Here is a 13,263-nt window from a genome sequence, read left to right on the forward strand (position 1 = left end):
ATAACCTTATTTGTTAAATTTATTTGTTAAAATTATATCCCATTTTTACACAGGAACTCAAGGCAGCGTATATTGTACTTTGTCCTATTTTCCACACAATAACAAGCCAGTGAGGTAGTTGGCTGAAACTACCTAGTCAATACCACTCCATGAGCTTCCATAGTTGAGGCTGGATTAGGGTGAAGGACTTTAGCCCCTATATCCCACTTGGATATTTTCTCCTCAAATGACATATTTGGCATCCGTTTATAATAAACTCCAAAATGCTTTCTAAATGGCAATTGCTAGATTAATTGGTGTAGAATATTCTTGTTTTTTTTTCTATTAACAGACATGTTTTAAACAGTAATTCCAATAGAAGAGAATATATATAGCTCAGGGTTGAACTGTGAAGTCCTTGGTGCTCTCTGTGCTTGGTTGTTTGCTTGCAAACCTTTCATTACCTGACTAGGTAACATCATCAGTGCTAGTGAGTATGGGGTTTGCTCTCTGTTTATATAAAGTAGTTTGCCCTGCCTGTGTTGGTGGGGGTGTGGTTTTCTCCTTGATTAGGGTATTGTTTGGTGTTAATCCCTGCTTTTCTGGGTGTTGGCTGCTGGAAAGTATGTGTTTTGGTCTTTTAGTTTCCTTCTTAACTTTTTTATTATCTCTTTTGAATTGTGTGTAAATGTGGCTTATCTTGATGTATCTGTTGATGGCTGATTTGTCTGAATGCCAAGCTTCCAGGAATTCCCTAGTGTTTTTGGATTTAGCTTGGTTTAGGATGGTCAGTTTCCTAGTTGAAACTATGGTTGAGTCTGCCCATGTGTTGTGAGATTAAGGAGTTTTCATCGTGTCTTCTGACTCCTAGTTGGTGTTTATGGATGCACTCTGCTAGTCTTCTGCCTGTCTGTCCTACCCAGTGGCTACTACAGTCCTTACACTGTATGTTGTAGATGACTCCTGTTTTTTCTTCTTGGGCTACTGGGTCTTTTGGTTTACTTAGGATGTTTTGGAGGGCTTTAGTTGGTTTGTGTGTTATGGTGATGTGTGGTTATAATAGTATGTTGGTTTTTGAGATGTTTTTGATGTATGGTAGTGTTATCCTTTTCATAGCTTGTGTTGGTTGTGCTGTAGTGGGTTGAGCACTTTTTGATAAAGTTGCATGGATATCCATTTTGTTGGAAGATGTTTTTCTGGTGTTCTGGGTTGCTCCAGTGCGTTTGTACTCATCTGAATAATATTCTTACACAGCTCCTCTTGTGGGAGGTTGGGTTGTTTGCCATCATTTCTCTGCTGATGAGGATATCCAGGCAAGGTAGTTTCCTCTGCTGATGAGGATATCCAGGAAGGGTAGTGTTTTGTTGTTTTCTTTTTCCCTTGTGAATTTTATTCCTTTGAATTTGTTGTTGATTGTCTTCGACAGAACACTGTCCTCTGCAGAACTGTCTTCACAAGTGCGCAGAATTATCCTCTGCAGAACACTCTGTAGATGTCAGCCTTCCCAGGTAGACCAGACAGGAAACACAATCAGATGTGCTAATACTACTTTATTGTAAGGCCACATTAACAGAATCTTGCAAATCTGAAAGTACAAATTTCCTGCTGTCTTCTTTACAGACTGAGATGTTAAGGAGGGTCCCTTCTGGGCCTCTTTCTCCACTCATTATGTAGCTGCAGGCTATGCCCTCTCTTATCTGACTGTTCCCTAGGCGGCATCTCTTCTACCTGTCTCCCAAGGTCATTCCTACATACCATTAAATAGAAAACTAACAGAGCACATCCATGAACACCAACTAGCAGTCAGAAGACACAATGAAAACTACTTAATCTCACAACACATAGTCAGACTCAACCATAGTGAGCATCCTAGACAAAGCTAAATCCAAAAATGGATAAGAGATATTTAATTAATAAGAGATATTTGTATGCTAACCTCTGGCTACCATCCAAAAATTTACCCAGAGATAAACACTTCATCAATGCAATGGGATATACATAAAAATAATTATTATTATAATAATGTAAAACATGTATGTATGTGGTCTCAAATGTAGACTGTTGTAGCGTAAACTAATATATTTAAATTCCAAAGATAGATGTGTGGCTCTTAAATGTGCAAGTTCATGAGTCCTGTAGCATTTTTTTTTTAAAAAAAGCACAATTAATTGAAAGACTTGTACTTTTAAATAAAGATTCAGAATATATAAATTGTTTTTTATAAAATGAAGATTATCTCTTGTTGACTAATTAATGTTCTGCCTTCTTAGTAACTATAGAACTGACTGGAAATGGTTGGTAGAAAGAGCTAAAGTTGGCTTTCAGTGGACATGGCTTCAAGATCAGATATCAGAGCTGGAATACAAAATCCAACAACTTACTGACCTTCACAGGCAGATTCGTGCCACCAAGGTATTATTAATTAATTAAAAATAATAATTCAAAAAATCATGTCAAAGTTTTGATAAATATTTTATCTGTATTCGATGAACTTTGAGATCTATACAGAAATATTATGCAAAATCTAAAATGTCAAATAAAAGAGTTGTCTGAGATCTAGATATTGGATTTGATGGTAGTAAACCTTATTAACAGTCTCCCCTCCTGTTCAAAGCTTAATGGAAGTCCTTCAGTACATTTCTATAGCCTGAGTAAGGAACAACTTGTATAGTAATGTGATCCTTGAAGGATTACAATTTTTTAAGTTTTATGATTAGTTTAGTTGCTATATTTGCACTGGCTATAATTTTTTTTTTCTGGAGCACTTGATGGGAAATAATGGAAACAAACATGGAGGAACAGAAACACAGCTTTGTATACTTAGCAGTTTGATTACAAAAGGCCAAAACTATTTTTCACGTCCTAACTATAATATGCAGTGAATTTGGATTTTCAGTTTTTAATTCATTATAACATAACATCATAACATAAGATTCATATGAGGGGAAAAAAATTAAAAATAAAACCATTTAATTCCTGGTACTTATATTAAATGTTGTATTAACAATCTTTATGTAGAGTACTATATGTTTTAATTTTCTTTGTCCAGAGGAGGAGTAAGGAAAAAGACTTGTTGCCAGGATTTTCATCTTTTTCTGCCAATGAGAGAAGGAATATGAACGTTACTGTATACCAGCAAAACAAAATAAAAACAAATAAACCCCAGCTAGAATTGTGTGACCTTATCTGGCTGACAATCTGCCTCAGAAGCTAAGGAGGATCAGACTTGATTAGTTCTTTGGTGGGAAACCTCCAGTGTATATCAGGGCTGTATGCTAGATGAGAAATTGAAAAACATCTTACAAGAAGGCAGTGACAAATCACTTCTGTTGCCAAGAAAACTGCATGGATGTATCCATAAAGTCACCAGGAGTTGAGCTCACCTGAAAAGAGGTTTTGCTTTTTACTAGAATTGTGTGGTTGCCCAACTAAAGAAGGCTTGCTGCAGGGCTGTTTCAGCATCAATTTCCCAGCTTAAATTGTCCCAGAAAAAGGTGCAATACCGAATGCTTATCTTGAATGCATGTATACTGATCACTGAAGACAGTGACAATAGAAAGAGGTATAAATGTGCATGTAAAACAGTGAGAAAGGCAATGGAGAATTCTCTTAGAGTTCAAATATAGGCAATCCTATGCAAAATAATTTAGAATATAATAAAACCTCTATATAAGGAACAGGTTGTTTGGTTAATACCTTCAGGTCCATATTTAAGACTACAGTAAAACCTTGGATTGCGAATAACTTGATCTGCAAGTGTTCCGCAAGACGAGCAAACATTTCTAATAAATTTTAACTTGATAAACGAATGATGTCTTGCAATACAAGTAGAACGTGATGCCAAATGTCACATGATCACAACTGAGCCAATGGTTCTTCTCTCTCTCACTGCGGGATTATGGGTGATCGTCTCCCATGCTAGTAATAGTGAAAGTCATCCTATACAATAACCCTCCTCTCTCTCGTCTCCCTCACACCAGCCATGAAGGTTTTCAAAGGTAAGTGCAGGTTAATTTGTTTTATTTTTATTTTGTATTTTCTTTATTATTTAGTATTATATTACAGTATTGTAATCATTTTTATATGAATATTTTTGGGTTGTGGAACGAGTCATCTGAGTTTCCATTATTTCTTATGGGGAAATTCACTTTGATATACAAGTGCTTTGGATTACAAGCATGTTTCTAGAACGAATTATATTCGCAAACCAAGGTTTTACTGTAATTGTATTTGAGGTTTAAACAAGGCTAAGTTATATTAAAATGCAATTGATTAGGTCAGGTACATTATAATTGTCTTGCTATTTTAGTTAATAAATTTAGATAAGACGCTATTTGGTATCACTCCTTCTGCCCCCAGTAATGTCCCAATTTTTCTTTGGAGCCATCAGTTAATATTTTGGGGAGTTTAAGTGTTATGCTTCAGAGTACCAGTCACTGTACAGCAAATTAGGCAATTTAAAATTGTGCTCATTTGCTGTTGTCTAGGGAATGGTGATTTTAGAAGAATGTTCAGTCCCAAAAGACATCTTGAAGAAACGAACACAGTTACCAGATCAAGAGGCATTGAATTCTACAGGGAATTCTCAAGCTTTCCTTCAGAGGCAGGATGTTTGGCCAGAACATGATTTTGAAATGTCACCCAGCAGTCCAACTTTGCTTCTCCGTAACATTGAAAAACAGGTATTCAAGTGAAACTACATAATATACAGTAGTTAATATACTTTAAAATTAATTTAAGTAATGTTTTAACTCATAATCCATAAAATACTTTTACTTTAGTAAGTATTTCTCTCAGATGAAAATGTGGTGACAATATAGTTAGCAGGTAGAATATTTGACTGACTCATGGGGAGAAGAGTTTAAAGAGGATTCTAGATTTGAATTTGTACTTGACAGTCTGTCCTTAGACTAGTCACTATGTCTTCATTAATCTGCTGTAAGAATAAAATATAACTTCCACTTATACCATCTTGAAGGTCCTTGTTAGTAAATATAATTCACTTTTCAACACAAAAAGAAGAATATTTCAGATTTATGGAGAAGGAGGATTACACTCCTTGATTTTGGCTTTTCCTTGAGCTTTATATCCATAATTTTAGAATCATTATCAAATCAGAATATATAAAGTATATTCATAACATATATGAATAAATGTGTATTGTGCCTTAATTAGTAGAGTACTGATACTTGGTGGACAATTCTTAAATTGGGCTAGGACTCAAGTACAGTTTACACCACTTCCTAAACCATTGTAGTGGTATGTGGGAATGACCTTGGGAGACGGGTGGAATTGCTGCAGACTAGACAACGGTCAGACAAACAGCACCTGAGCCTGCAGAAGGAATGGAGTCATGGCAAATGTATCAGAAGGGACCCTCCCTAGTTTCATGGACTGTAAAGGCGAGGGAGGAGAGATGTACTTTCAGACTTGCAAGATTCTGTTAATGTAACCTTAAAATAAAGTTAGAGCTACCCCTTCTTGGTGTGCTTTTTGTCTGGATTACCTTTAAGGCTGACAACTATAAAGCACAATTTGAAACTTGTGGCTATATATGGCTCTTCCAACAGCCATCCTTCCCCATTATGCCTCTGAAATATCACCAATGATAGTCATATAAATCTATTAGAAATATATCTGGATTTGAATAATATTTGTATTAGGCATATTTAGAATTGTAATTGTGTATTGTTATAATGATATGTTAACACTTTCTCTTTGTTGTATTTTTTTACTTTTTAGTTAAGGCACCTTTACATATTTTTTCTTTTTTTGTAATCACAAAAACAAACAAACAAACAAATAAATAAATGCAACTGGGAAGTAATGCACATGGAGAAAAAAGAATCTACTTTTTACATTTAGATTAAGACAACATTTTTGGGATGGGAGATACATTTGAAATTTTGAAAGTATATTGTGGGCCTTCTCACAAAATGTCTTAGGGTAGAAGCTTGCCTCTTCACATAATAGTACATTAGTGAGATTGTAAATCATCTGTGATGCCTACTACCATTTCAGATTACCTTTATTTTGTTACTGGGCAGACTGGCACATTTACAACCAAACACTGTGCCATTTTTCTTGCCTAAGAATCCTATTGAACCTATGTAGAGCCCCCAAATGTTTTTGCAAATAAAGATGGTCTGGAGGCTGGATCTATGCTTTGGAGCATCCTAACTTTCATGTATTTATTTTTATTATCATGGCCATTTAAAAATAGCTAGGTGGGATTTCAGTTGTGAAGTCCAAAAATGCAAAAGGTGAATTCCATGCTTTGAATCATTAGGAAAGGGACTGGAAATAAATATACCAATAACCTGATATAAGTTGATAGTAATAGTAAGTAAATAAGTTTATTTTTGTAACCACAATGTAGCATAGCATAAAATACAATAAAATAACAATTGAATAATAAGATTATAAAATGAAGTAATAAAAAGAGTGTTACATGTAAGAAAGCTGAAACAAGATAAAGCCAGGACTACAATTAAGAACTTAAATATTTCTTTCTAAGTTTAAATGACAGCAAAGTAGCAACCTGACTAATAGCAGTCAGCTGATAACTGCAGTTCCTCACTGCTCTTCAAAAAGGGTAATACAGACCTGGAATAAGGGCCATAGAAGGCATTCAGTATCATTTGGAGGTTAAGTAGCCCCCAAACATGAAAGCCCACAGCACTCAGTTCACAGAGTCTAAATATTCAGGGATGTTTAAGGGGCCTATTTTTCTCCCCTGGCCTTTCCTTCCACTTTCTGCCCCTAAACAAGTCTGGAACCATCAGGCATACAGCCCACCACTTGAGCTATTGATGATCTACAGAATGCTACTTAGTTTATAATTGTCCATTTCCAAAGTCAGATTGAGTCACAAGTCTCCATTAAAACCCTTTATGGTACGTGTTTCTGGAATAAATTGAAATAAAGAAATGCCTCTTAGCAGAAGGAACACTTGGAAACCCCAAATTTCATAAAAATCTAGAGTTCTTTCTGACATGGAGAGCCTGTCAAGAATTAGATAGTTGCGAGGGTCTTGCAAGTCATAGTGATTTTTCATGCATACCCTTTATTGGAATATTTATTTATTTAATGTTTATTCTGCCTTTTTGCATGTGCTAATTCACCTCCAAGAACAATATCTAACATACACTGCTCAAAAGATTAGTTTTGCCAGAGAATGGGAAATTACTTAATATTTCAGGATATTTACATTGCATAAAGACAAATGGTTAGCCTTTAATTAAGCCATGCAAAATAGATTATCCCATCCCATAATTTTTTGTACCTCCTTAGGCCACTAACCTTCAAGACCAGACCAGTACTCTGTCATAACTTCAGACGGTATCTTGTGACATCTTACTGACAGCATTTGTAGCAATTCAGAAACAATTCCTCTTTAATTTTGTTCAGTTTATGGATGTATTTAACATAGTGGTTCACAAGTCACTTGTTTTTTCATAATTTCAGTTGTATTTTATCCATATGGAAGTTTTCTTAAAAGTGATTAAGAATTCATCAATCCTTTAGAAGATGGTATTATGCATTATAAGTATTTAGATATAGCATATATAAGTTGAACTATAATTAAATATGATTGTATCAGCAACTAATCTTAAGTCACTTTGGCCATGTAAAATTTTACAGATCTAGGCAATTAAGTATCTACTATAAGATTCTCTGTTACACAGTGGTCATTTGGCTTCAGCAAATCTTATTTCTGAGAAAGGAATGTGGGCACTGCCGCTGTAATTTGTTTTGGTTTTTGCATGTGTCAATGTCTTCTAAATTTTCATACATCTTTTTAGGAGTCGAATTTGATATGGTCTTGATTATTATTTTGAAGGGCATTTTAAAAATTCAGACTAATTCTTCACTTGAGACTGGTAAGGTTCAGTTATAAAGTATGGAGTTGATATATAATATGGACAAAACTGATTTCTTTAGATAAGTACTTATAGTATATTAAATTGAATGCCCTTTTTTCCCTCCCTGTTCCTTTCAGAGTGCTCAGCTGAGTGAAATAATCAGCAGTCTGATTGCTCCCCTTAATCTGTCTCCAACATCATCTCCACTATCCTCAAAAACCTGTAAACAGAATGAATTGGTTAATGGCATCTCTTTAAGGTAGGCAGCACTTCCAAAAACAACAGGATAACTTTTCAGGTTCAGTATATATAGGCATATATATAAAATGACAGCATTACTTTGACTATACATCATCAGAGACCCCCCCCCAAAAAAGATACAGAAAGGTTCACTTTTACTTTCACAATTGTTGTTTCCAAGATAAGGAAACTCAGATAATAGGAAGTGTTAACAAATACTGCCATTAGTAATTCTTCCAGTATTTCAGGGGATGGAGATATGGAGTTTTATCTCCATGATAAGAACCCTCAAAGAGAAGTTGGGCTGAGAGAAAATGACTGGTTCCAAAGTCATTCAGTGAACTCCATGGTCAAGCGGAGGCTGAAATCTAGATATCTCAATCTCAGTTCAACATTAAGCATCCTAAATCAGGATAGGCACCCCACTGGGGCTGGTGGACATTATTTGCAATATTGAGAACATATAGATATTATTCTGACATAATAGCTCCCATGGTTAGTGCAACCAGGCACAAAATGCCTATTTATCAGAAGACAAATTTGTGAGCTTGTTACTTGCTACCACTTCTCCCAGTATCCTCTGTCATCACAATTTACCTTTTCCTTTATTATCTATGCAATGGGCACACTTCTAAAATGAGCAGTGTAACAATCCAAAGTCTGGGGGTTACTGTAAATAATGATGATGATGATGCTAGAGTCTGGCACTTTAAATTTGCATCATGCCAACTTATAAATTTATTTTTAGTAAATAAAAAAAAATTAAGTCAGGTTGTACGGGAAGCCTATCAGCTGCAAAAGACTTCTCAGGGCATATTGGTGCCCAAAAGCACTACATTGCCTGCTTTTACTATAAATTATAAGTGGCCCTTGTTATGTGCAGTCCTCTTAGCTGTGGTTGATAATTAGAGAATAGACTTCAGGGTTTTCATATATCCATAGTTTGGGCCTTGTTTCTTATTAGTTTACACATGCCAGGCTTCATTCCATAAGCAGAATTAGCTACTCAGGAAAACTTAAAAGAAATCCCAGAACTTCAAATAAGTAATATTTACTGAAGTAAATAAGATACCAAAGAATTTCAGTGGCTGCCAAGATTCAAGAATGATCCCTGTAGAAAGAGAGAAACAATTTTCAAACCCTCTTGCATTTAATTTTTCTTCCTGACCTAATTGACTACTTGCCCCCCCCTTCAAGTCAGCTGGTTTATCTCCATCAGGATGTTTATGGGGGGCGGGGGGTTGAGACAGTTACATTTGCTATCATCTTGTTTTTCAGCGACTGTGTGAGAATTAACTGTCAACTAAATGGTGGACTCTTGTGCATGCTTAAACTATTTTTAAGGTTTAGGTCATCTTGCAATGTACCTACATTTGTTCCTTTTCCCCTCTTTCAGTCATGGTGGATCTTGCTTCCTCATTTGCAGAGCAACTCACTGACCTGCAGGTGGAGTCACCTCATTCACACTGCAGAGTGAAGAAGCTCAAATGCTTCTCTACTCTATGTGGCTTTTTCACAACAAGTGGAGGGACCCTTTAATAGTGCCAAGAACTGTGGGGAGTGGGGAAGCCACTTTTAGTCATGTGACTGAGCAAGGGAAAGAAGGAGCAAATACAAGTATGTTGTGGAGACAATAACTATGGGTGGAAAGCAGAGGAATTGTTCATGGGAGAAAGATACAACTAGAGCCTCTAGAATCTAACTTCCCAATACCCATAGATTCAAGATCTCATTATTTACAATTTCATGCTGGAATGTAATGCAGTGTCTGAATAACAAACACTACTTGCATATATTAGTTAAATTAAGTAAAAGAAAGAGAAGAATGTATGAACAAAGGAACAACTATCATCGAATCTTAGAGTTGGAAATTACTTCAGAGGACATGTAGTCCAACAACCTGCTTAGTGCATCTGCTAAAATATTTTGAACATATGGTTATCCAACATTTGTTTGAAGACTTCTGGTGAAGAGGAACTTAGCACTTAATGAGGCAACCTATTGCACTGGCTGATAACTCTCACCGTCAGAAAATTCCTATTAATACCCAACCTGAATCTACTTACCTGTAGTTTCAATGTATTGTTTCTTGTCCTGCCCTTCAGGACAAAAGAAAACAAGTCTACTCCCTTCTTTATATTACTTTAATACATTTGGTAACATAACTGCTATAGTTCATAAAAGTCAGTTACTTAATTCTGAGGACAAGTACAGATATTTAAGTTAATATTACATAGTGTGAGTTATTTGAATATTGTTGACATCCTGGGATAATAGTTAGGTATATTTCAGAGAGTCAGAGAACAAAGAAGAAATTTCATCTTCTAGTAGTTGCCTGGCTGATCAACAACACCTGAAGAGAAGAAGGAAAGAGAAGATGAAACTGAAAGCACCACCTCTTGCTTTGATGAGCACATCTGCTCGCACTAGACCACTTCTGAGTTTCCAGAGGAGAAAGCTATACAGAATGAACACTGCTTTCGGTTTGAATAACCAGGTGCAAATGTTTCCCTATTTTCTTTAAATGCATATGTATATCAGTATGTCTATCCCAATATGTTTATGTGTGTATACTGTATATTATATATTATCAAGATATTCCTATTTCTGTTTTGTGACAGCCTTGAATATGTAAGTTAAATGTGAGGCTGGCTACACAGGACTTCCATAAATCTTGCAAATGTCATATTTTAATTAGCTTCAGTATTATAATAAATGTTATTCATATTGTCTTCTACTTTTTTAAAATAAGAAACAAACATGCAAAATAAGAAACAAACATTATTCTGCAATATATGCCCCAAATTAGGCATATATTGCAGAATAATAAATGCAGTTATGTCTAAAAAAAATCAAGGATGCTTATTGAGCATATATAGTACTGTGCAAAAGTTTTAGGCAGGTGTGAAAAAATGCTGTAAAGTAAGAATGCTTTCAAAAATATATATTGTAATTGTTTATGTTTATCAATTTACAAAATGCAAAGTGAGCAAACAGAAATCTAAATCAAATCAATATTTGTGACTACCCTTTGGCTTCAAACCAGCATCAATTCTTACACTTGCACACTTTGTACACTTGCACAAAGTCAGGGATCTTGTAGGATTAGAGTCAGGTGTATGATTAACCAATTATACTAAGCAGGTGTAATGATCATCAATTTCATATGTAGGTTGAAACACAGTCATTAACTGAAACAGAAACAGCTGTGTAGGAGCCTTAAAACTGGGTGAGGAACAGCCAAACTCTGCTACTAAGGTGAGGTTGTGGAAGACAGTTTCATGTCACAGGTCATACATGGCAAGACTGAGCACAGCAACAAGACACAAGGCAGTTCTACTCCATCAGCAAGGTCTCTCCCAGGCAAAAATTTCAAAGCAGACTGGGGTTTCGAGATGTGATGTTCAAGCTCTTTTGAAGAAGCACAAAGAAACGGGTAACACTGAGGACCATAGATGCAGTGGTCGGCCAAGGAAACTTAATGCAGCAGATGGAAGACACATCATGCTTACTTCCCTTCGACATCGGACGATGTCCAGCAGTGCCATCAGCACAGAATTGGTGGAAACCAGTGGGAGCCAGGTATACCCATCTACTGTCTGGAGAAGTCTGGCCAGAAGTGGTCTTCATGGAAGAACTGTGGCCAAAAAGCCATACCTCCAATGTGGAAACAAGGCTAAGCGACTCAACTATGCACAAAAACATAGGACCTGGGGTGCAGAAAAATGGCAGCAGGTGCTTTGGACTGATGAGTCAAAATTTGAAATATTTGGCTGTAGCAGGAGGCAGTTTGTTCGCCGAAGGGCTGGAGAGCAGTACAATAATGAGTGTCTGCAGGCAATAGTGAAGCATGGTGGAGGTTCCTTGCAAGTTTGGGGCTGCATTTCTGCAAATGGAGTTGGAGATTTGGTCAGGATCAATGGTGTCCTCAATGCTGAGAAATACAGGCAGATACTTATCCATCATGCCATAACATCAGGCGTGTGATTGGCCCCAAATTTATTCTGCAGCAGGACAACGACCCGAAACATACAGCCAATGTCATTAAGAACTATCTTCAGCATAAAGAAGAACACGGAGTCCTGGAAGTGATGGTTTGGCCCACAGAGCCCTGTTCTCAACATCATCGAGTCTGTCTGGGATTACATGAAGAGACAGAAGGATTTGAGGCAGCCTACATCCACAGGAGATCTGTGGTTAGTTCTCCAAGATGTTTGGAACAACCTACCTGCCAAGTTCCTTCAAAAACTGTGTGCAAGTGTACCTAGAAGAATTATTGCTGTTTTGAAGGCAAAGAGTGGTCACACCAAATAGTGATTTGATTTGGGTTTTTCTTCTGTTTGCTCACTTTGCATTTTGTAAATTGATAAACATAAACAATTATAATATATATTTTTGAAAGTATTCTTACTTTACAGCATTTTTTCACAACTGCCTAAAACTTTTGCACAGTGCTGTATGTGGTATAGGGGCATTCTTATAAATAAAGATGGTCTCAGAGACCATCTGTTGTTTTGCAATTCCTAACTTCTGATTTCATTTTTTTAAATCAAAAGTCAGTTTACTTCTGCCTACATTCTTCAAGCAATCTTATGTATCAGCCTAGAAGCATTTTGTCACTTCTCAGATTCTGTGTAACTTCCTTAGAAACAGCTTGGGTCTTAGGATGATTGTTATGCATGAAACACAAAAATCTATTCAATAACAACACTTTATTGATTAGCATGAGGCCACATCACAATACAAAACAATTGAATAAGACTATCCATAACAAAACAACTAAAAACAAAAACTTGACTCATATGTTCTTTAAAACTTACAATTTACCTCAGTTATATCTACATATGTGGCTCTCAGTTGCATTGTTTAATTCAAAAAGGAGGCTATTTTATTTGTAATATATGTGCTATATCCTCAGTCTCTAGTATACCACAAATACATGTATGTTCCTGATGGGGGATTCAATTAAACCTTTCATATTTTACCATTGTATCTAGTTGTTCAAATCTCACATGGATGAATACCCTTCTAAGATACTTGGGCATTTTGGTAATTACATATTTTTCAATGTCAGAATTACATTTGTAGCGGCTCATCCATCTTGGTGTATCAGCCTTACTGAGCATCTTTGTGCATCAGTTTTCTTAACTTGTCCAGGTACAAGACAGGAAGCCCCCCC

The 13,263-nt window shown here is 36.1% G+C and overlaps 1 protein-coding gene across 4 annotated transcripts in view; it reads left to right on the forward strand.

The window, feature by feature from the left end:
* The window catches only part of KANSL1L (KAT8 regulatory NSL complex subunit 1 like), a 61,351-nt gene that overhangs the window by 18,850 nt on the left and 29,238 nt on the right, over positions 1-13,263 (forward strand). For 3 of the 4 annotated variants that reach the window (XM_088135593.1, XM_088135595.1, XM_088135596.1), the window contains exons 3-6: positions 2,250-2,391; positions 4,467-4,661; positions 7,982-8,103; positions 10,377-10,581. In XM_088135593.1, coding sequence (XP_087991719.1) covers positions 2,250-2,391; positions 4,467-4,661; positions 7,982-8,103; positions 10,377-10,581 — 664 coding nt within the window. The remainder of the gene's footprint in view (positions 1-2,249; positions 2,392-4,466; positions 4,662-7,981; positions 8,104-10,376; positions 10,582-13,263) is intronic. The other variant, XM_088135594.1, reaches the window with a different exon arrangement.

This window comes from Python bivittatus, unplaced genomic scaffold, assembly GCF_059951505.1.
Source record: "Python bivittatus isolate LINGU-HERP-01145 unplaced genomic scaffold, Pbiv_v1 ctg000200_np1212, whole genome shotgun sequence".
NCBI classification, from domain to species: domain Eukaryota; kingdom Metazoa; phylum Chordata; class Lepidosauria; order Squamata; family Pythonidae; genus Python; species Python bivittatus.